Source organism: Gopherus evgoodei, chromosome 4 (assembly GCF_007399415.2).
Source record: "Gopherus evgoodei ecotype Sinaloan lineage chromosome 4, rGopEvg1_v1.p, whole genome shotgun sequence".
NCBI lineage: Eukaryota > Metazoa > Chordata > Testudines > Testudinidae > Gopherus > Gopherus evgoodei.
The window spans coordinates 52,013,516-52,035,694 of record NC_044325.1 but is presented as its reverse complement, the minus strand read 5'-3'; the positions used below and the strand labels follow the sequence as shown (position 1 = coordinate 52,035,694).

Here is a 22,179-nt window from a genome sequence, read left to right as displayed (position 1 = left end):
GGTGCAACTCTCTTTTTAAAATGCATTTGACTCTTTTTTAGGTAGACTGGGGTCAACTGGACTACTTAGTAATTGACATGCCGCCTGGAACAGGAGACGTACAGTTATCAGTCTCACAAAATGTTCCAGTTACAGGTACACTTTTACTGTGACTCTTTCAAATATTTCAATATGTTTAATTCTTCATAGCAATAGAAACATCTTTCAGAAAATTACAGTTGAAAATACTAGAAATATATAGAAACATAATATGAAAATATTCTCTGAATGCTGATGAAAAGTACAAACAATCTTTAAAATGTCAGCAGTGACAGTTTTTTCTTTCTTTTTTTTAAGTTAACAGACATAGAAAGATAGAGAAGTTGAACAAATCAATGTTCTGGGAAAAAGCAATTGCATTGTAAATTGATGGAGGTAGTTAATATTAGAAAATATATTCCCTGTCACTTTTCATTGTGGCATATGAATGTTAATAGAGTTTTAAAAAGTTTGTCTTGATAATTTTTTTTTTTTTTTTTAGTTACAAGTCAAGCAATCTTCTTAATGCACAAAGCTTAATCAAGCAAACTACACCATGCTTTAACACACTAATGGATCCTCCTTTCTCTGGTGGTCTGAATTTGAATTTTAGCTGGAGATTTGAATTCGTATGGCTCAACTCTATGACATACTAAGTGTCCACAAATCTCATTGACCACAATGGGAGTTAAAGATGCTGCCTTTCAAAAGGCAAAGGCATTTCCTACAGGGTCAGGCCTTGAATGAGTGGTTGTAGGTTTGTCCATCTAGTATGCTTTGCCAGAGACCACTGTCAGCAGTGAACAGAATGAATGACAGAAATTTAAAACATAAGAACATAAGAGTGGCCGTACTGAGTCAGATCAAAGGTTCAGTTAGTCCAGTATTCTGTCTTCAGACAGTGGCCGGTGCCAGATGCTTCAGAGGGAATGAACAGAACAGGACAATTTATCGAGTGATCCATCTGCCATCATCCAGTCCCAGCTTCTGCCTGTCAGCGTTTTAGGGAGACCCAGGGCATGGCATGGCATTCCTTATCATCTTGGCTGTTCTCCATGAATGTATCTAATTCATTTTTGAACCCAGTTATACTTTTGGCCTTTGAACATCCACTGGTAATGAGTTCCATAGGCTGACTCTGCATTGCGTGAAGAAGTACTTGGTTATGTTTGTTTTAAACCTGCTGCCTATTAACGTCATTGGGGAACCCCTGGTTCTTCCGTTATATGAAGAGGCTTTCTGAAAGTCCAGGTATACTATATCAACTGGATCATCCTTGTCCACCTGCTTGTTGACTCCCTCAAAGAATTCTGATAGATTGGTGAAGCATGAGTTCCCTTTAGAAACATTGTGTTGACTCTTCCACAACAAATCACGTTCATCTGGTTCTGACAATTCTGGTTTTTTTAGTATAGTTTCAAGCAATTTGCCTGATATTGAAGTTAGGTTGACTGGCCTGTAGTTGCCAGGATTGCCCCGGGGCCTTTTTTAAAAGTGGCATTAGATTAGCTATCCCCCAGTCCTCTGTTACAGAGGCTTATTTCAGTGATAGATTACATACCACTGTTGCATCCAACGAAGTGGGTATTCACCCACGAAAGCTCATGCTCCAATACGTCTGTTAGTCTATAAGGTGCCACAGGACTCTTTGCTGCTTTTACAGATCCAGACTATCACCGCTACCCCTCTGATACCATACCATTGTTAGTATTTGGCTAAAGAAGGAGAGAGGGGAGTCTTAAATTATGTTTCCAGGAAGATACAGTAACTCTCATGTCAATAGCGATTGTTAGCTTAATTAGAGAAGTTCCTCCAATACTTTTGCGACTATCGGGTAAATATGTTGATGTCTAAGGGAAATAATATGGTACTGCCTTGTACAGCTTCCACTCTGTTAACACCAAAGTTACAAACAGACAAGCTCATATGTGCATACATACATCCGTTTCCTTTGGCACTCCTTCCCTCCTACTTTTCTTTTTAAGCAGTAGCAAACTGAAGTAATACTAAAAGTTTTCGATGGTTATTTCACTTGTGCCTAAGGCTCTTAACATGTTGCTAACAGAATATAAAATTGTATGGTATACTTCTAAAAGCTGTGTGTTACATGGCTGTTCTTTCTAACAAACATACTTGTCAACTACTTGTCTAATTTATGCGTATTCCTTCACTGCTTGTCTCCTGTCAGCATTTCTTTTTAAAAGAAAGAAAAATGTTCATTTGTGCATCTTGAGCTGGGAATTCCTCACCCTATATGGCACATCAAACCTGTTTCCCTTTTGTTTTTAAAACTATATTAGGTTTTTGAAGTAGCTGCTTTACATTTGCTAACTGAAGGCTTTTGTAGAAATATCCCAGCATGTACTTAAGAAACATCTGCGGATACCACACTTTTGTAGTACCTTATATCATCACTGAATGTGGTGTACAATCAGGATATTGTATGCTGAGCATGCTCTGTATGCTGTATCTTTATCTGACAGGGTGTTTGAAGGAGAATGTGAGAATAAATGAGTTATATGAAAGAAAAGGTTTGCCTTTGACAGTAATATTTGTAAGACCTGAAAGCTGATTAAGAGCATAAGTTAGGGTTTGTTTACACTTGGAAATTTACCGAAATAGCTATTCCTAAATAATTATTCAAGAATATTTATTTTGGTATAAACCACCAGATGGCTTATTCTGATTCTGGAATAAGTGTTTTATTTAGGGGGAGGGATAGCTCAGTGATTTGATCATTGACCTGCTAAACCCAGGGTTGTGAGTTTAATCCTTGCAGGGCCACTTAGGGATCTGAGGCAAAAATCAGTACTTGGTCCTGCTAGGGAAGGCAGGGGGCTGGACTCAGTGACCTTTCAGGTCCCCTTCCGGTTCTATGAGATAGGTATATCTCCATATATTATATTATTATTATTATTATTACATACTGCAAATAACTGTATTTTCATTTTTTTTATATTAAGTGCCTTATTTAGGAAAAGTTTGATTTTTTTAATTGAATTAAGTTATTTTGAAATAGAGCACTTCTGTGTTCTGAAACAAGTATGTCCACACACAAACGTGAACTGAAATAACTAAAGATGTGAATTACAATCTGTTTAGTTATTTTGGTTCCATTTACTATGTAGACAAACCCATCCATATGTACTGGAAGCTCTATACATTTTTAACTGACAAAGTGAGGGTATTAACTCTTAACACTGGAGTTTTTTTTCTGACTGTATTTGCCTGTCCTGTGAATTAAACAAGTGTAAACAAAAGTGTGCTTGAGTCTTCTGTCTGTTGCAGCTGTTTTATGCCAATATAAAGAGTTACACTAGTGTAAAAGGTTGGAGAATTAGGACCACTGTTTAAACAGAATGCAAATTATTTATCCTCTGTTAATCAGATTTCATTTCCAGAGTTTTTGTGATTCTTATAAACCTACTTGTTCTCTATATGTCTATAGAGGTTTTCCAAGAAAAGTAGAGTATGCCAAATCTTTTCTAAGATGTTAAAAAAAAAAAAAAAGCACAATTAAAAAAAAATTAGGCTTTCTTCAAGCTTTCTAAAGAAACAGAAAAGTTGACAAATTCATTTGTTTTTCTCTCTGTGTCATCTTTAAAACTGGTGGTTGCTGTTGATAAGATATCCTCCTGTGAATCTGAGCTTTCATAACTCCAGGTGACCCTAAATTCTGGGCTGAGTTAAGAATGGCATTTAAACTTCAACTCTAAAATGGCAGGGCTTTATTTTAACATAGTGGGGTTCGGGGATGAGAGGGTGTTAATCACAGTATTAATTTAACTCAAGTTTATTTTTTCATTCCTAGATTTCTCTAGTTAGGTTTGGCAGTACACAGCAGCAGTTCTCATTTGTCATTCCCAATAGTCATTTATGTAGAGAGTGTTAGTTTGAGGTTGATTCTAGCCTGATTGGAATACAACGTAATAATAAGTTTATTGTGCTTGTGCTGAAAATGAATTAGGCAGACAAGGATTGATTGGATTTATAGTGCCTTGGGTCTTCATTGGTTAGATGATTATGGTGATTTATAGAGCTTCATCCTGTTCTCTGGAATTTCCTCTGGGCGGTATCCCACAGTCCGCATAGTGTAGACCAGGCCTTAAAAACAACAGTGCAGATGTTCCTGCTCAGTCTACTCTTCTTTTGTTTGTTTAGTGCTGCTGCACCAGCCGTGTGAGCCCAAATCAGTTGACCTGGGCTCTAAGACTCAGTGCCAGGTTTTTCTTTTCAGTGTAGACATACCCAGTATCACATGGTTCTAGATGAATTCTAGCAGAGTTGCACACAATATTCTGCTGCACTCTTCTGTGTGCCATCTTATTCTTAGCTGATTGTTCTCTTTCAGTTTTTACAGAAGGAATCTGTTGTTGCTCCATCATCAGTTACTTCTCTGATTTTCTTGTACTTTGTGTTTCTCTTGAGGGTAACATGGATTGTGATAGTGCTAGTGGTATAAATCCTTTCTCTCAAGGTCACTATACAGTTTTTTGAATTTAGATGTATAGTCTTAAGTGTGGTGTGCATGAAGTTTATATTTGGCTTGATTTGCAGGTGTGCACATTTGAGATGTAGTGTTTGCATTACATGTTTTGCATTCTGTCTGACTGTGGCTTTCTTATAACAGACAATGTATGGAAACTTTCTTTCTTTCTTTCTTGAAGGAAACTTGTAGTGGAGGGACTTCACTACATGAAACCTATGCCAGTCATGTGCACATGTTCCCACAATCAGAAAAAAAAACTGTACTGGCAAAGGTGGTTGTTTTTAGGGTTGCTTAGATGAGAAATGAAAAGATGATGGGTTACAACATTTTGGTTGTAGGGTAGGAATTGACACTTCTAAAAAAAATCTGAAAGAATGTTTTAAACGTAACATCGTATACAGATAATTCCCTCAGTGAAAGAGGAGGTAGTTGGAGCAATACCCAAATGACAGGTAAGAAACAAAACAATGAAATACATTTTTAAACTCTGACTCATTTGTGATATTAGCAAAAAAAATCATCCTCTCATTCTTTTGATTGGAGGGAGCAAATGGTGGCAGTTGTGTGTGTCTACAGCTGTTTATTTAAAGTTGTGCTGGGTAGGAAACAACTGTTGGTTTTTTCACTCTGATCCACATTCCAGTCAAGATACAAGTTATTTAGCATGATTTTACTATCTGTAATTCCTCAACAAAACTATTAAACAAAGTGTGGCAAGATAAAATGGATGTATTTTCTTGTTTGGCAAGAACTCCTTTTTTCCACCACTGATCTGCCTTCCAATAAGGAATTTTATTGTAGTTCTCTCGGTCAGATTAGAGTGGAAACCATTGATTACATTCATGTTTGTTTTCCTTCAGACTTGTTCATTGTTCTCCCATTTCATTTTCAATTTATGGAGGTGCAGAGGTGACTGCCTTGCCATCTATATTGAATGCACATGTTTGAGTAGCCTGCTGGTTTCCTAACACTTCTCTGTTCTTGGGATGCTAGAAAATTTTGTTTTCAGTATCAAATTGGCAGCCATTTGGCATAAACTAATGAAGTGGAGGGGATAAGGTGAATCTTTCATCTATTGTATGTGAAAATGGACTACAACATATAAATTTATATTGTATAAAAAAATCTGAAATCCAGAATAAATTGGATATAGAAGAATAAATAAAAAATAACTAGTTTTAGCCTCCATAATAAAAACACATTTGATTATAGCCAAGAGATATATTTATCTATCCCTCCGTTTAGGAAGATTATCTAACCATCGGGCAGTGAAGGCTACATGGACAGTAGGAATTGGATCTCTTAGAGAAAGAAGGACCTAGGGCCTTATAAATACAAACCTTTCTTCTTCCTAGGCAGTCTGAATTATCAGGCTTGATTTTAAACTACATGAAAAATTGCCTATTTTTCGTCCCTTTATTTAAATGAAAGTGGAATTAGTTTTAGTGAAATGTGACAGATTGATGGCATTTGAGACTGACAGTCTCTATTCTCTGACAGAGCAGACACAGGATAGATGTCATTCCACCCTCTACTCTGTAGACTTTGGAGTAGATCAACTATAACTTACAAATTATAATAATTAATAGAAACAAGAAGTATAAATTAGTAAAAGGTTTTATTAGCCATAATATCATGATTGGCAAGGTAATAAATGTACTCAAATTCACGTCTCTGTTCCAGCCTAGAGCTATTGGCCTCACACAGTTTCACAGAGTAAACAGAGGAGAGAATATGTAGCTTCCAGAGTAGTTCCTCGCCATATGTCGTCGTGCTCCTGCCCATGAATCAAAAGTCACAGATGTGCAAACAACCCTCTCACTCTGCCCAGAAATTAACATATAAAAGCAAGTCATAAAACTGGAGAATTTCAAATCGGATTTGAAATACAATTGCAGTTGATGTTTCTAGGATGTTGTTGCATACCTTAGGGGAGAAGAATGCATGATTTTTCAAGTTCTGTGTCCCTTTGAACCAACTGAAATGGCAAGCTTCCTGGTAGGATTTCTGTTCATTGGTGCATTTGGAAGAGGAATGACCAAAACCCTTTGTAGAAATCTGTCTCTATAAGAACTCACCAAACAGGAGCAAATCACATTTGTTCATACAGTTTAAGTTCAAAGGTGTTTTTGAACTTTCCCACTAGTGTAACCACTGGATCTCTCTTACACTTATGCAAATCCAGTTTGGAGTGCATCCAATCAAATACTGTCATTTTCACATCTTTTAGTCTGTTCCTTACACTTCATTCTATCCTCCAGTCTTTCTTACTGACGAGAGTTGGCAAGGCAGCTTTTTCTGGCAGCTTTTTGTGGGCACTTTTGTAGAAGTTAGCTGGTGGTTTTTTTGTTTTTGTTTTTTTTGAAAGTCAGGTTTATTGTGTGAGATTCTTGCATGTTAATTCAGACATCCACATTGATTTATGTCAGATCATGCTGTCCCATAATGCATTCCAGTTTCTGTATAATTGCACTAAAGAAAATCCTTATAGGTTTAGGTCAATTTAAATAGCGAACATATCTATAATCCTGTGTGACTATATAACTTTTTTTTGTTTTATTCATCAAGATATAATTCATATACTAATTTTTTTTGTTGTCAGATATAGCGCAGCTGGTGGTTGAAGAATTCAGATAATTATCCAGGGTTATCTAATTTTTGGACACACTTAGTATTTCAGTGTGAGTCTTCCATCCACAGCAGACATTATAAATATAATTTATAGCTCCAAGTATAGTACAGGTTAATGCATGAATGGCTCAGAACTTTTTTAGTATAGATTTAAATGTTAATATCTCTTTGATAGTGTACGCAGACTAATTTAACACATATTTCAGGGACTGGTTGAAGTGATTATATATTCAGTCAGACTTCTATGAACTTTTTTTGTCCTGGAAAATAGTATCTAAGTATTGGAAAAAGCAGCACAATATACTGTATTTACTATCCGAGGTTCTCTCTGGGCTTTGCCAACAAAGGCATATATATGTGATAAGTACTAGATCAGCTATGATGACTACATTTGTGGACCAAGTATTATGAATAGGAAGATAAAACATGAGGTTGGTCTGACAGTTACAAAGGGTGAGAGATACCCATATGATTAATGGTACTGTATCCTCTTCTCTAGTTATTTTCTCAGAGGGTGACAAAATAAATGATTTAAAACATACTGAGTATGGAATGGTATTTGGCGGTAACTAAAGCTGAATCTTAGTGCTGTGTCTTCTTTTACAAATAAAACATATGCTCTTCTGTGGAAATTAGACCTCCTTCACCACATTTTCATCCCTTGGCTTGAAAGCCTCCCAGAAGTGGGCCTTTTTTTTTAAAAGGATGATTGTCCATCAAAGGAAGCATTCAGATTTTGATTTAATCTGTAGATAACCAGGCAAGTGAGCATTCAAGGCTGTATGATTGGTGGAGTGTGACAGGGCAGACAGAGGCAACAGCTGATAACTCGGTAAAGGGAGAAGTATGCAGAGCATCCGAGGCAGTGACTGTTTTGATTTAGATAATAAAAAGGATGCTTGTGCAAAGGTTCTGGGTGCCCTAACACTTAATTAATATCACAACATAATCCCCACAGTATAAAAATGGTCATTCAGACAGGAACTCAACCAGTTAGTCTTCTACAAAAAAAAGCTCCTTTCTTCCACATTATCATTTCAGAAACATACTCTCATCCATCTCAAAAAATCCTGCCAAACAGATGTCTTTTTTTTGTTTGCCCATAATGTCACCAAATTTGGACTATTTTGGACCAAGGGCGAGCAAGTTCCAGAGTCTAGGAGACCTCACAGTAAATGCCCTGCTAGCAGCCCCCTTTCCTTTAACAAGAAGGGATCCACCTTGAGAGCCTCTGCGGATTGTTGCTGTGGCAGAATGGAACGGGGGAGTGGCAGTCTCTCAAGCAGTCAGTTCTGAGGCTGTTAAGGGCTTTGAAACCAGTAGGCAACTAGCATGGATCCCACAGTACTGTTGTCCTATGCTCCCAACATGTTGTCCCCATTCAGTAAGCAAGCTGCTGTATTCTACATCAGCTTCAGCCTCTGAATGTATTGAGACTTTGTGCCATGCAGAGGGCATTGCAGTAGTCTGATTTTGAAGTAACAAGGCCTTGGGCAATGTTGTCAAGATCTGCATCCGAAAGGAAAGTGGACTGGTTACTGCTGAAAAATTATCATCCAGCAGCAGCTTGGGGTGTAGAACTGCACCTAATTTGTAAACCCTGGTAACTAATGGTGAATACACCCCCTCAATTAAAGGGACTGCTGTTGTGCCCCATTTCCTCTTACTGCTTTCCCCAGCCCACCACCTTCACCTCAATCTGTTGTGTGTTGAGCTTCAGACAACTCACTGTCCTCCATGACCCAATCTTAACTAGATATTGGCTGAGGTGTGGAACTGCAGTCAGAATTGGATGAGATGGAGACCTACACCTGGGTGCCATCAGCATACTGCAAACACTGCTTCCTATGCCTCCTTCGACAGTTCCATAGATAGGTTGAACAGGAGGGTTGACAGAATTGTACCCTGTGGCACCAGACATCTAAGAGCTCTTCAGGAATAGGAGCAAATGATAGCTATTATCCACTGAGATCTCTCCAAGAGAAAAGAATGAGGATACTGAAGGGAAGCCCTGTTCATTCCCACCTGGCTCCTCAGGTGAGTTAACAACACTTCATGATCAATAGCATCAAAGGCATCTTGTAGACCTAATAGTATCGGCATGGACACCTGATCTTCATCCACCACCAGTCGATGCAGTCCCTGTACCCTGGCCAGGTCTGTACCCAGCCTGACAAGAGTCAAGGAGATCAAAGGAATCTAGGTACTGTGAGAATTCTCATTACAGACTTTTCTCTCCACAGTCTTACCCAAAAAGGGAATATGTGATACTGGCCAAGAATTAACTAGAGTGTCAACATCAAACAATGACTTTTTGGGCAAAGTCAAAACTAATAATGAAACACTGGTGCTTCCTTCAAAGCAACAGGCAGACTGCCCTCCAACGGAAGTATCAACAGTCTCCACAAGTCAAGGACCACGAACTTTTCCACTAGCCTTCAGAAAACAGGAAGGACATGGATCCAAAGTACAGGTTGTGGGACTGAGTTTTCTCCACACCTCCAGTACCTCAGTGAGCATCACCAGCTGAAATTCTAGCACAGAAAATAAGGCCCTTGGTTCCTTCCAGACTTTGCTCTGTCACCACAGAAGCAGACAGCTCATCCCTAATCTGATCAAATTTATTTGAAAAATAACAAGACATTTCATCACAATGGGAGCAGCTCAAAGCAGTTACAGAGTGGACACAGTACAGATTCCCCAGTCCATCTACAATCTGGAAATCTTGTCTAAAAGCATCTTGTTATTTTAGTGGAAAAGGGGGATTCAAAGCTGGAGGAATGTGTGAGACATGGTCAGATCAAGCTGTTTGTCATTGCACTGAGGTCTGCATGTGACTCTGTAATGGGGGCACTGTCCTCTTGGGCACCTCCTGCTGATGAATGCAGTACTGCAGGCCTTTCACACGCTTGGCACCCCTTATAGATTGTTGAGGTCACTTGGCAGGTCTTCAGCGTCCCAGTCACACAGTCAAAATGAACCCTTTCTGGGGTAGCAAAAGAGTTTTTATTAGGGCCTTCAGTCCTTTAAATTATATCCTTCACTCAGGTTTCCCAGTAAACCTTGTCCCCGTCTTGGGGTTTATATCACTTTGCTGGTTGGGAGAAACCTGAGTAGTGGGTTGGGATCCTGTAAACAGTAGCAGCGTACTGCTTACTGCAATCTTCTGCTGTTATTTCCTTGACCTCTTCCCACCTGGTCCCTTTATTTAGGTCCTCTCTCAGCTTAGGTAAATGCAGCCAGAACCAAACTGTGGTTATCCCTTGAGCTCCTATGGCCAAAGAAGAGCTCTGTGCTTTGCTCCTCTTGTCCCAACTAGAAACTGACCTGCTAAGGCCCTGCATCTCCTTTTATCTGAGCCTGGTGGGCTCTCTCTGGCTGCTTCCATGAACCTCTCCAGCCTGTCCTTTCCTGGGGAAGGGTGTAGTAGGACTGCGGGGCCTCCAGCTGGGGGCCACAAAGGGCTGGTACAGCCCATCACAGACTCCTTCCAAGAACACCATGTCACTCTTTTTATCTGCAGAAGGAGATGCTACAGAGATACCTTGCATCTCATTGTCCAAAGCACTACATTTACAGCACTCCTGGGCAGATAATTACCATTACTCATGTTCCTTTATCATATTAGGTAGTATTTCTAGGTTGCCAAGAATTTGGCTGTACACAAGGCCCATCCCATAACCTCTTGTGACCTGAATTCCTCCCGATAAATTCTGAGTAGTTCCAATGTATGCAGGTGATAGTTTTTTATAAAAAATTGGAATAGTTCATTCAATGCTTTTAACTTCCTGTGTTAGATTAGCTCCCTAGTCAGATGTCAGTGTTAATGTGATATGCAGTTTGATCACTGTTAATATACATCTGGGGTTGAATGAAATGCAAATGTCACTGACACGCTACTCTTAGTTCATTTTATACATATTAAATATTAAAATTATAGTAGAAAAGTTTGTGTTAGCACAACCCACATCAGTGGTTTGTCAACCAATATATTGCCAAAGTACTTACGTAAAAACAAGTAGATTAGTCACTTAAATTTATCCAGGCTGAACTTGGAAGTCTGTAGTATACTCAGCGCACAGAAATTATTCCTCTGCACAGAAATGTACACGTAAAATATGAAGAATATTTCAGGACATGCTGTGATAGCATTATGATCTGTGCAACTTCTTGTTTGTGCAATTAATCAACCTTATGTATGGTTCACTCTGAAAGGTGACTATGTAAAAATTGCACATTTTTCTTCAAGAGACCTGCTGCATATATGAATTCAGTCATATTTGATTACTTTAGTGATCAAAATAATGTTTTACTTTTGTTGGCTGCTATTAACCCTGCAGAGCCAACACAGCAAAGAAGTAGAGAGCTGGATTATTTCTTGTGCATCAGTAGAACTGTTCACTTAAGTTATACCTATATGACAATTTTGAAGGGAGTGGAGTAGCCCATGTATCACTTAGAGCAGTGGCGGCGGTGGAGCATCTGCCGAAATGCCGCCAAATTTCTGCGGCATTTCGGCGGTGATGCCTCTCGGTGACGCCGCTTGCCGCTGACAAGCAACGTCATCGAGAGGCATCGCCGCAGAAATTCGGCAGCATTTTGGCAGATGCTCGACCACCGGCCAGGACATGGGTGCATTTAGATGCCCCCGCGGGTGCCAACTTAGAGCCTAAATTGGCCTGTAGAAGTTCTATTACTAGTGGTTATGTATTTAAAAACAAAACAAAACCCAGCTGAAGTCTCAGATCTCAGGGTGTGTTTGCTGTGCTGACAATTTAAACAAAACAAAACCAAACCTTGCAAAAAGACCATGTTTAATATGAAGGTAGAGACACAATTTCCTAAAATGACATTTTTAAAGAAACAAGATGGGTGAGGTAATATCTTTTATTGGGCCAACTTCTGTTGGTGAGAGAGACAAGCTTTCAAATTACACGGAGCTCTTCTTCAGGATTTAGAGCGTCACTTTTGAGGGTTAGACTTAACGTTCCATTGGTTCGTAGTTTATAAAGGGTTAAATGATTGATTGATATTGTACTAAATTGTTATATATTCTTATAGAGTCCAGTGAGTCAGTAGATAGGTTATATCCATGGCTTATAACATATGCAACACATACTACTCGCATCTATAACATGCTTACAGCATCTATTAATCATTTCTTAACCTTTTATAAACTTTTATAAATGGAACCTTAATACAAACTGTTACCCTTCTAAGAATAGAACTGCACTTATACTGTAATAATCAGCTATGTTCAGCTAAACTCTCTGAAATTCAGTTATTGAAAATGGTTCAGATTCTCCTTGAATAAAAAGAAACTAAATATTAAATACTTATTTTTACTGCATGCACTGTTGATATGCAGTACTTGCTGGAGACTTCATTGAATTTACATTTTGATGCAAGAAGCTTAAATTAGGAGAAGGTCTGTCTTATTTTAATATGGAAGAGAGTGGGACAGAAATATTAAGGACATTGTTAAGTAGTTTGAGCCATAGGGAATCATTTTAGCACCAGATGAGAAAACTCACCAAATTATCGTAATTTATATAGATTTTTTGGGGAAAAAACCAAAAAAACCTTTTCTCTGAGCCACTGTTTCCAAATTATGCAAGATTTTTGTGCTGTTACTATATCTGTATGGTCAGTAGAGGGAGCACAAGTTCTCATTCCCTTCCCAAAGGTGTACTGTCCTCGGTGATGATGCCAATAGAGGTAAATAAACTAAACAGATTCATATTGCTTTCTGCTCTGAAAAAACAAGAACAACTCAGTGCTCACAAATGGAAAAGAACAAAACTAGCTGGGAAAGAAATGTTACTGTCAGTGGCCCAGATCATCTTTTCCGAAGGGTAAAGCGGACGTGGAGGAGGAAATTTCACTTGCCCACCCTCTCAACCTTAACCTATTTGTAGCATAAGATCTCCTCCTATGGAATAGGCCATTTGGATTGAACCCAAACCTGTGTTGATCGTGGGAATATATGGACAGGTAGGGCTTTCCATGTAGGGACCCTGTGCTCCCACACCAGCTCTGGCACCATACTTGACCTAAAATCTGACAGTGTAGCTACACTGGCACTGCGGTATCAGAAGCTCCCTGATTGCAGCTCCCATCAAGACTCCTTTGGTCAAAGTTCTGCAGAAAAGACAATATACCCCTGAGCTGCAATATCTTCCTAGGTAAATTGTGTGGGACTACAGGAATAATAATCTGTTACTTCCCAATCTCCACCTCTTCCTCCCTTGGACCCACAGAGGGATTAGTAATGGGCCCGGACCAGGTAGGGAGATAGTGTTGCAGAGGAGAGGGAACACTCACGGCTAATATTTTAGGAAAGTAGTGTAGGCAATAGAGAGCAAACAAAAATGTAATGTTAGAAATAAATACTTAATACTTCTATACAGTAACTCCTCACTTAAAGTCATCCCAGTTAACATTGTTTCGTTACGTTGTTACATTGCTGATCAGTTAGGGAACATGGTTGCACAATGCTCCCTTATAACGTTGTTTGCGAACCGCCTGCTTTGTCCACTGCTTGCAGAAAGAGCAGCCTGTTGGAGCTAGCTAGTGGGGGCTTGGAATCAAGGTGGACCGGCAGCCCCACTATCAGCTCCCCGCTCCCCTAAGTTCTCTGTGTGGGAGCTACCCAGCAGGCTATCAATTGCTGGCAGTTCAGCTGTCCCTCTTCCCACTGCCATGTGCTGCTCGTGCCCTCTGCCTTGGAGCTGCTCCTGGGAGCCTCCTGCTTGCTGTGCAGAGGGAGAGGAAGACAGGTGCTAATGTCAGGGTGTCCCCCTCCGCCCTGCTCCTGCCCCTTGGTTACTCCATTTCCATGGGGCAGGGGCGCTGACACAACCGGGCTCAGGATGGAGAGAGCGTGCTGACAGCAGCTCCTGTCTCAACTTGCTGATCTACTTAAAAAGGCAATGTACTTAGAGTGGGTTCAGCATACTTAAAGGGGCAGTGCGGCTCTCTCTCTCACACACATAGAGTGTGTGTCTCTGTCTCTTTCTGCCATGCTATCTCCCCTCCCTCCATTTGTGCTGCCTGGTAGAGTGTGAGGCTACATTAACAACAGTGTGTTAACCATTGAGGGCTCAGCTGTTCTAGTTCATCATTTAGCAGTAAGGCATCCCTGGGAAATATCCACCCTTTAACTTCACAAACGCAATCAAGCGTCACAATCATTATTGCTGTGTACAGTATTAAATTGTTCAAAATGTATAGTGTGTGTGTGTGTGTGTGTGTGTGTGAATATATATATATATAAAAATAGTCTTTTGTCTGGTAAAAAAATATTTCCCTGGAACCTAAGCACCCCATTTACATTAATTCTTATGGGGAAATTGGATTAGCTTAACATTATTTCACTTAAAGTCGCATTTTTCAGGAACATAACTGCAGCGTTAAGCAAGGAGTTACTGTATTTTGGTCTAAGCATGACAAGTGAATAGCAACTTCTGTGATTTGATGTGAACAAAGAAATTTTGAAGTACATAACTACTTGAGAGTCACATCACTCTAAAATATAGCCCGGGAGTGCCAAGTCAGATTGTTGCTATTGGCAATACTTTGTTTACTCCTCTTACTAATTTTAGGCAAAAAGGTGCAATGGGAAAAATATATAAATTGTATTTGATAACTTCCCATTCATGGGTGCAGGATCTTTGCTTTAACACACGTGTTAACTAGCGTGTTAGAAATGGGACGTAGCTATATTTAACAGATCATTTCTAGGGTTTCCTTGCCCCCCTCAGCTGGACTTCTTCACTTTCTTTGCATTCATTAATTGGAATTGTTGTCTGCGGTTGGCTGAATACTCCATTAAAATGTTCTCACCATGATTCCTTTTGTTTTGTTTACAGTCTTCCATCTTTTGCTTTTACTTGTCACTGTGACTCTGTGAAACCATAATGTCAATTGCTTACACACCAGAAACAGTTTCTTAGAGTCAGCTCTTTCTGATGCTTCTTCACCTTCTCCTGTTTTTTTATCCAGCTGTTTTCTCTCATTTTTGACAAAACTTTTGTCTCTCTAGATCAGAGGTAGGCAACCTATTGCATGCGAGCTGATTTTCAGTGGCACTGACACTGCCCGGGTCCTGGCCACCGGTCCGGGGGGCTCTGCATTTTAATTTAATTTTAAATGAAGCTTCTTAAACATTTTAAAAACCTTATTTACTTTACATACAACAATAGTTTAGTTATATATTATAGACTTATAGAAAGAGACCTTCTAAAAACGTATTACTGGCACACGAAATGTTAAATTAGAGTGAATAAATGAAGACTCGTCACACCACTTCTGAAAGGTTGCTGACCCCTGCTCTAGATACTGCCATTGCATTGTTGGTTGTTTTTCTTATTGTGTCACCTACACTTGCCTCTTTTTTAAGGCTTTTCTTTCCTCCATCAGTTTCTATGTGTGTAGCTGTATCCACCCTTCTTTTCTTGATTCTCTTGATCCAAGTGATTTGGGGTGGCTTCCAGCAAATACCTCTAAAGCAAGCCTATTGTTCCTCTATATCATTCAACACTGGAGGATAATTAATTTATCATGATTTGTAACAAAACATGCTCTTATAATTTGAGTCGACTAATTCCCATTCCACTAGAGTTGGTGTTGTCAAGGATTATTCAACTCCCTCCACATGAATGTCATCTTGCCTGCTTGAGTAGGGTACTGAATACAGTCTGAATGGAGTCTTCCCCATCCAGTCCAATTTTAAAAGCAGAAATAGAGAAAGCAATTAAGCAGCTGAAATATGGAAAACAACAATACACCCTGCAATGGGAGTATGCAGAAAAAGTTAGAAGTAAAGAAGTTGTATCTGAAAGATGAAAGAATAGCTTGACAAAAAAAAAAAAAAAGGTGAGAAAAGCCAAAGAAGCATAAATGAGAGGCAACTCCAAGAAATTGTTCCCGGTGTGTAAGCAATTATCATCATGCTTCCAAAGTCACAGTTGTCTCTGTCACAGTTCAAGGCAGTTGCACCTGTATTTCCCCTCCATGGTCCGGCAAGGACACTCACTCTCAGGCCTTGGCTACACTCATACTTTACAGTGCTGCAACTGGGGTGTGAAAAAACACCCCCCTGAGCGCTGCAAGATACAGCTCTGTAAAGCATCAGTGTAATCAGGGCAGCAGCGCTGGGAGCGCGGCTCCCAGCGCTGCACGCTACATCCGTAAAGGATGTGGTTTACATGCAGCGCTGGGAGAGCTCTCTCCCAGCGCTGCTGCTCTGACTACACTCACACTTCGGGCAGCGCTTTGGAATTCCAAATGTAGCCATACCCTCAGACTTCCAGTTCTCCAGCCATCACCTTTGTTGGGCGGAGACCCACATCTCTCTCCCTGCTTACTGAGATTTTTTCCAGGCTGCACAGTTCCCTGCCTACACCATGTTATTCCCCAGCAAGGAAGGACTCACTAAACATAATGGCTCTGCTTTGCTTACTCTTCAAAGGCTACAAATAGTGTAATTGCCACAGTTCAGTTACCACATAGTTCTTTATAAGCAAGCACACTTATTCTTATAGTAAAAATGTTACAGAGAAAACATATTAAAACCAATAAAAAAACCTACACACATACTGCTAAGCTTACCTGAGATTGCCCTGTGACTCCAAGAAGGGCTGTGGCTGGTGAACAATCCTTTAAACCCCTCCAAGAGTTTTCCCTGTGATTACATCATAACCACTTTGGCTCAGAACAAGCAAACTTGTGAATCTGAGTCACTTACTTTTCCATTTTGGATTTCGAGGAGACTGTGAATAGGTAATCAGCTAGACAATGGGTTTTCTCCTCAAGGCACACCTTCAAAAGGATGGATCTGGATATTAATTTGTAATATACTTTTGGAAAAAGAACTTTCCCTAGAGGATTGGAAGAAAGGTGTGATCAGTAAAATATTAAAAAAGGAAGCAGCATACGATAACTTATGAGGAATAACATTATTTTCAGTACCCAGAAGAGTGTTTTGCAGTATGTTGTGGAACAGAGTCAGACTGGACATAGATGAAAAACTGTAATGAGCAAGCAGGCTTTAGACCAGAAAGATTGTGTGTAGATCACATCTTTATCCTGAGACGATTGATTGAGAAAGGGCTCTCCTATGATAGAAGGTTAGTCTTGGACTTCATAGAGTTCACCAAGGCTTTTGAATGCATTCATAGAGAGTTTCTGAGGAAGATCTTGCAACAAAAGAGTTTCCTAGAAACAATGTCACTGATCAAGATGCTTTATGAAGGTCAAAATGCTGTGAGAGAGAGACACAGGCCGATTGGTTTGATATCAACACTGGAATGTGGCATTTTATTACCCTTTCTTTACTGCATTATGATAGAGCAACATCAAAGGAAGATACAGGAGTTATGTGGAGCAGAAGAAAACTTTAAGCTCTTGAATTTGCAGATGACATGTTGGAGATGGATTATGATGCCATGAAAATGATAACTATCAATGTTAAAAGTAAGGGTGCTAAAGTAGGTTTAAGAATAAGCCAAAAGAAAATGCAAGTCATGATTGTTGAAAGAGGAGTCAGCATTGATGGTGCTTATGTGATTGATAGTGAAGACTACAGGATTATTAGTGATTTTGTATATCTTGGAAGCACAGTTAGTGCTGAGTGCCAACTCTGTAAGGAGGTGTAAGCAAAAATTGGGAAAATAAGTAGAGCTTTTTTGTGACTGGCAAATATTTGGAAAAACAGGGAGACTCACACAAGAACCAAAACAAAATGGTACAATGTTGTTATGATACCGGTATTGTTACATGCTTTTGAAACTGGGCAAATAGCTGAAGCCCATAGCAGGAAACTTGATGCATTCCAGCATAGATGCTTGCTGAGAATACTTGGTGTCCATTGGTGGAATAAATAATAACTAATGCTGATGCAAAGACAATGATTTGAGAAAGAAGGCTGAAGTGGTTTGGGCATATTGTACAGATGTAAAAAAACCCTTATTTCTAGACAAACCCATGACACAATATCACTTGGTTGAAGATGAAAAAGAGGAGGAGAACATGACATAAGAAAACCATTGAGAAAGATGTCTCTCTCATGGAAGTAGACTACAATGGAGCAAGAAACATAACACTAGACGGAGATGGAAACACAGCTTGCCTCATGTGTGACAAGGCATGAAAGCATCTAATACAATTTTCCCCTTTAGGAATTTACCACTTTTGTTATCTATAACAAGGACAATTTTAGTTTCTTCATTTGATTACACAGTAATTGTTTTTTTCCTATGTATGCCTTTAAATTAATTTTTATTGGAATATTTGAATATAAAAAGCTTATTATGTAAATTTTCAGAGTGTAAATAAATTACATATGAAATGTTGATCGGTTTCCACACCACAGAGTTGGAATAAGGAGGGAATCTTTTTTAATTTGTTTTTTTAATTGAAAATATTTTACTAATATCTGTACATATAAAATGTATTTGTGAATATGCAATAATATTTTAGAAGATAAAATTCTTAGAGCGAATAGAAAAAATTGGGAATTATTGGAGAACAGTAGCATCACAGTACAATAGGAAAATTATATTTCTTTAGCAAATTGCATATACTTTTCAATACGTAATGTTACTCTGCCCCTCTTAGATTATTTTATGTGTGTAAAACTGTAACTTTCAATTGTTTTAAATGTGAAGTCTGGCATATTTTTCCTGTGGTTGTAGGTTAATATGATTATATAAGAGAATTGTGGTAACAAATATTTGAGAGACTTGGTACTATTTATGAAACTAGAGCTAAACAATTCTCCCAAACTGTGATCTTTCACACTACATTCTTTTTTCGGAATAGGGAAAATCATGAAGACATTCTTAATCCAGACTTTCATAGTAGTGCTTCTTACCCAAAAACATGTAGGAGTTACTGTTACGAGTGAATGCAAAAGGTGTTGTTCACACCATTATTTCAGAATGTATTAATCCAGGAACATTATAGCATAGTAATCAGCAGCCTTGATAGCAACTTTTGTAAAATGCTTTAAATTGTACTCAGAGGCAAATCCTATTGCTAGGCTCTAGTGCAGGGGTAGGCAACCTATGGTCCGTGTGCCAAAGGCGGCACACGAGCCGATTTTCAGTGGCACTCACACTGCCTGGGTCCTGGCCACCAGTCTGGGGGGCTCTGCATTTTAATTTAATTTTAAATGAAGCTTCTTAAACATTTTAAAAACCTTATTTACTTTACATGCCACAATAGTTTAGTTAGATATTATAGAAAGACACCTTCTAAAAATGTTAAAATGTATTACTGGCACGCAAAACCTTAAATTAGAGTAAATAAATGAAGACTCGGCACACCACTTCTGAAAGGTTGCCGATCCCTGCTCTAGTGGGTGTTTATATATTGAATAATAATGGAAACACTAGCTATCAGTAGGCAAGTAGCCTGGAGACAGATCTTTAGTCTAAACTCCTGCCTGAGCAGTGAGTCACTCTTTGCCCCTTTCAAACCTAAAAGCCAAAGCATACAAATTCTTACTCATGCAAGTAATCTTGTTCACATGAGAAATCCTAAAGCACTCAAAGGAACTATTCCTAATGTAAAGGTTGCAGGCTCATGACCATAGATCACTTGTATTAATTGGCATAACCCTGCCACAAAGCTAGTGGGCTGGTCACAGGGTATCTGCCTTATTACTTGAAGATAGGCTATTGTTACTGTTTATCCAAAGGTTCTCGAACTTTTTTTTACAGTGGACCACATTTTTATGAACATATTGTTTCATGGAACATCTCTTTTCCCTTCTGTGATTGCATGGGCCACTCCCTTTCCCTCTCAATAGTATAGCAACTACAACAATTGTTTACATAGAAAAATAATATTAGAAAGCATATGATGGTTTTTTAACTCTCTGTACCATAATTTGGGAACCTTGGTTCCAGTCACGTTATAATGTAAAACTAAACTCTTCATCATTTTTTTTTTGCCTATATTTTATCTCCTGAGGTCCCTTCCAACCCTGATATTCTATGATTCTATAAGTATATAAAGAAGCTACTTTTTCTTCAGTGAAGTAAAATACTCCAAAATAAGCTTGATAGTATAATTTTGAGTATAAATTTTAAATCTAATTTTATGTTTTCTGTTCCCAGGGGCAGTGATTGTTTCCACTCCACAAGACATTGCTTTACTGGATGCACGCAAAGGAGCTGAGATGTTTCGAAAAGTCCGTGTGCCTGTAAGTAAAAATAGAAAGAAATATATTGAATTCTTCCAAAAAGTGAAACATTTCTAAATTATGGAGACAGGTGAATTTTTTAAATGAACTACTGAATTTCACAAATTCTGTTTCGGTAAAACTTAAAAACTAGTATATTTCTCTAGCCTGTGATATAAAAGGCAGAAGCCTGCTTGCTTTCTTTAACAGGATGATGGAAAGAATCTGTTTTAGAAGAATTTAATTGTGATCACAATACCACGTGATGTTCTAAAATAAAATGACCTTATAGTCCCAAATAGACTGGATTATAAATCAGCCTTCTATGTATGTGTACTATATTCCTTTGCTGGTGACGGGGTAGTGGTTTGCACAAAAAAGTTACTTTCCCTTTAGATTTTCATGTTGTTTTTAGGGAAGAAACACCCCAAATTGGAACATGTTTTGAGGTTTGGATCTAGAGTCAAACTTGGCTCAGGTGTAAGGACCATTTCTGGAAAACTAAAATAACAAAGTTAGATATACAGTGCTTTAGACAACATTTCAGGTGGTTGGCCTTGTCATGGGATTTATTCACTATTGAGCGCCTCTTTTTGACTGTGTCCGGGAATTAAGCTTCAGTCAGGTCTGATGCCCCTCCTTCCAACAGCTATTCTCAACACATCCCCTCTAGGTCTCGCAGTGCTCCCGCTTCTAAATAAGCTGCATGTCCAGCATATTTAGAAAAGCTGGGCATGCACAAGTCCATGGGGCTGGACACAATGCATCCAAGGGTGCTGAGGGAGTTGGCTGATGTGATCGCAGAGCCATTGGCAATTATTTTTGAAAACTTATGGTGATCGGGGAAGGTCCTGGACAATTGGAAAAAGCAAATATATTGCCCATCTTTAAAAAAGGGAAAATCAAAGAATCCATTTTGACACACTTGGAGGAGAAGAAGGTGATCAGGAACAGTCAATATGGATTCACCAAGGTCAAGTCATGCCTGACTAACCTGATTGCCTTCTAAGATAAGATAATTGGCTCTGTGGATATGGGGAAGGCGGTGGATGTGATATACCTTGACTTTAGCAAAGCTTTTGATGCAATCTCCAACAATATTCTTGCCAGCAAGTTAAAGAAGTATGGACTGGATGAATGAACTGTAAGAAAGTTGGCTAGATCATCAGTGATCAACGGCTTGATGCCTAGTTGGCAGCCAATATCAAGCAGAGTGCCCCGGGGTCGATCCTGGGGCTGGTTTCATTCAACATCTTTATTAATGATCTGGATGAGGGGATGGATTGCACCTTCAGCAAGTTCACGGATGACACTCAGCTGGGGGGAGAGGTAGATATGCTGGAGGGTAGGGACCTAGACAAATTAGAGGATTGGGCCAAAAGAAATCTAATGAGGTTCAACAAGGACAAGTGCAGAGTCCTGCACTTAGAATGGAAGAATTCCATGCACTGTTACAGGCGGGGAACCAACTGGCTAAGCGGCAATTCTACAGAAAAAGACCTGGGCATTACAGTGCATGAGAAGCTGGATATGAGTCAACAATGTGCCCTTGTTGCCAAGAAAGCTAACGGCATGTTGGGCTGCATTAGTAGGAGCGTTGTCAGCAGATCGAGGGAAGTGATTGTTCCCCTCTAATTCGGCACTGGGGAGGACACATCTGGAGTATTGCATCCCCTTTTGGGCCCCCCACTACAGAAAGGATGTGGGAAAATTGGAGAGAGTCCAGTGGAGGGCAACAAAAATGATTAGGGAGCTGGGGCACATGATTTATGAAGAGAGGCTGAGGGAACTGGACTTATTTAGTCTGAAGAAGAGAAGAGTGTGTGTGGGATGGGATTGGATAGCAGCCTTC

The 22,179-nt window shown here is 39.3% G+C and overlaps 1 protein-coding gene across 11 annotated transcripts in view; it reads left to right on the top strand.

Annotated features, from left to right (window-relative positions):
- NUBPL (nucleotide binding protein like) overlaps positions 1-22,179 on the top strand; it is a 151,177-nt gene that overhangs the window by 84,407 nt on the left and 44,591 nt on the right. For all 11 annotated transcript variants that reach the window (XM_030559324.1, XM_030559321.1, XM_030559323.1 and 8 more), the window contains 2 exons: positions 42-135; positions 20,263-20,348. In XM_030559324.1, the coding sequence (XP_030415184.1) occupies positions 42-135; positions 20,263-20,348 (180 nt within the window). The remainder of the gene's footprint in view (positions 1-41; positions 136-20,262; positions 20,349-22,179) is intronic.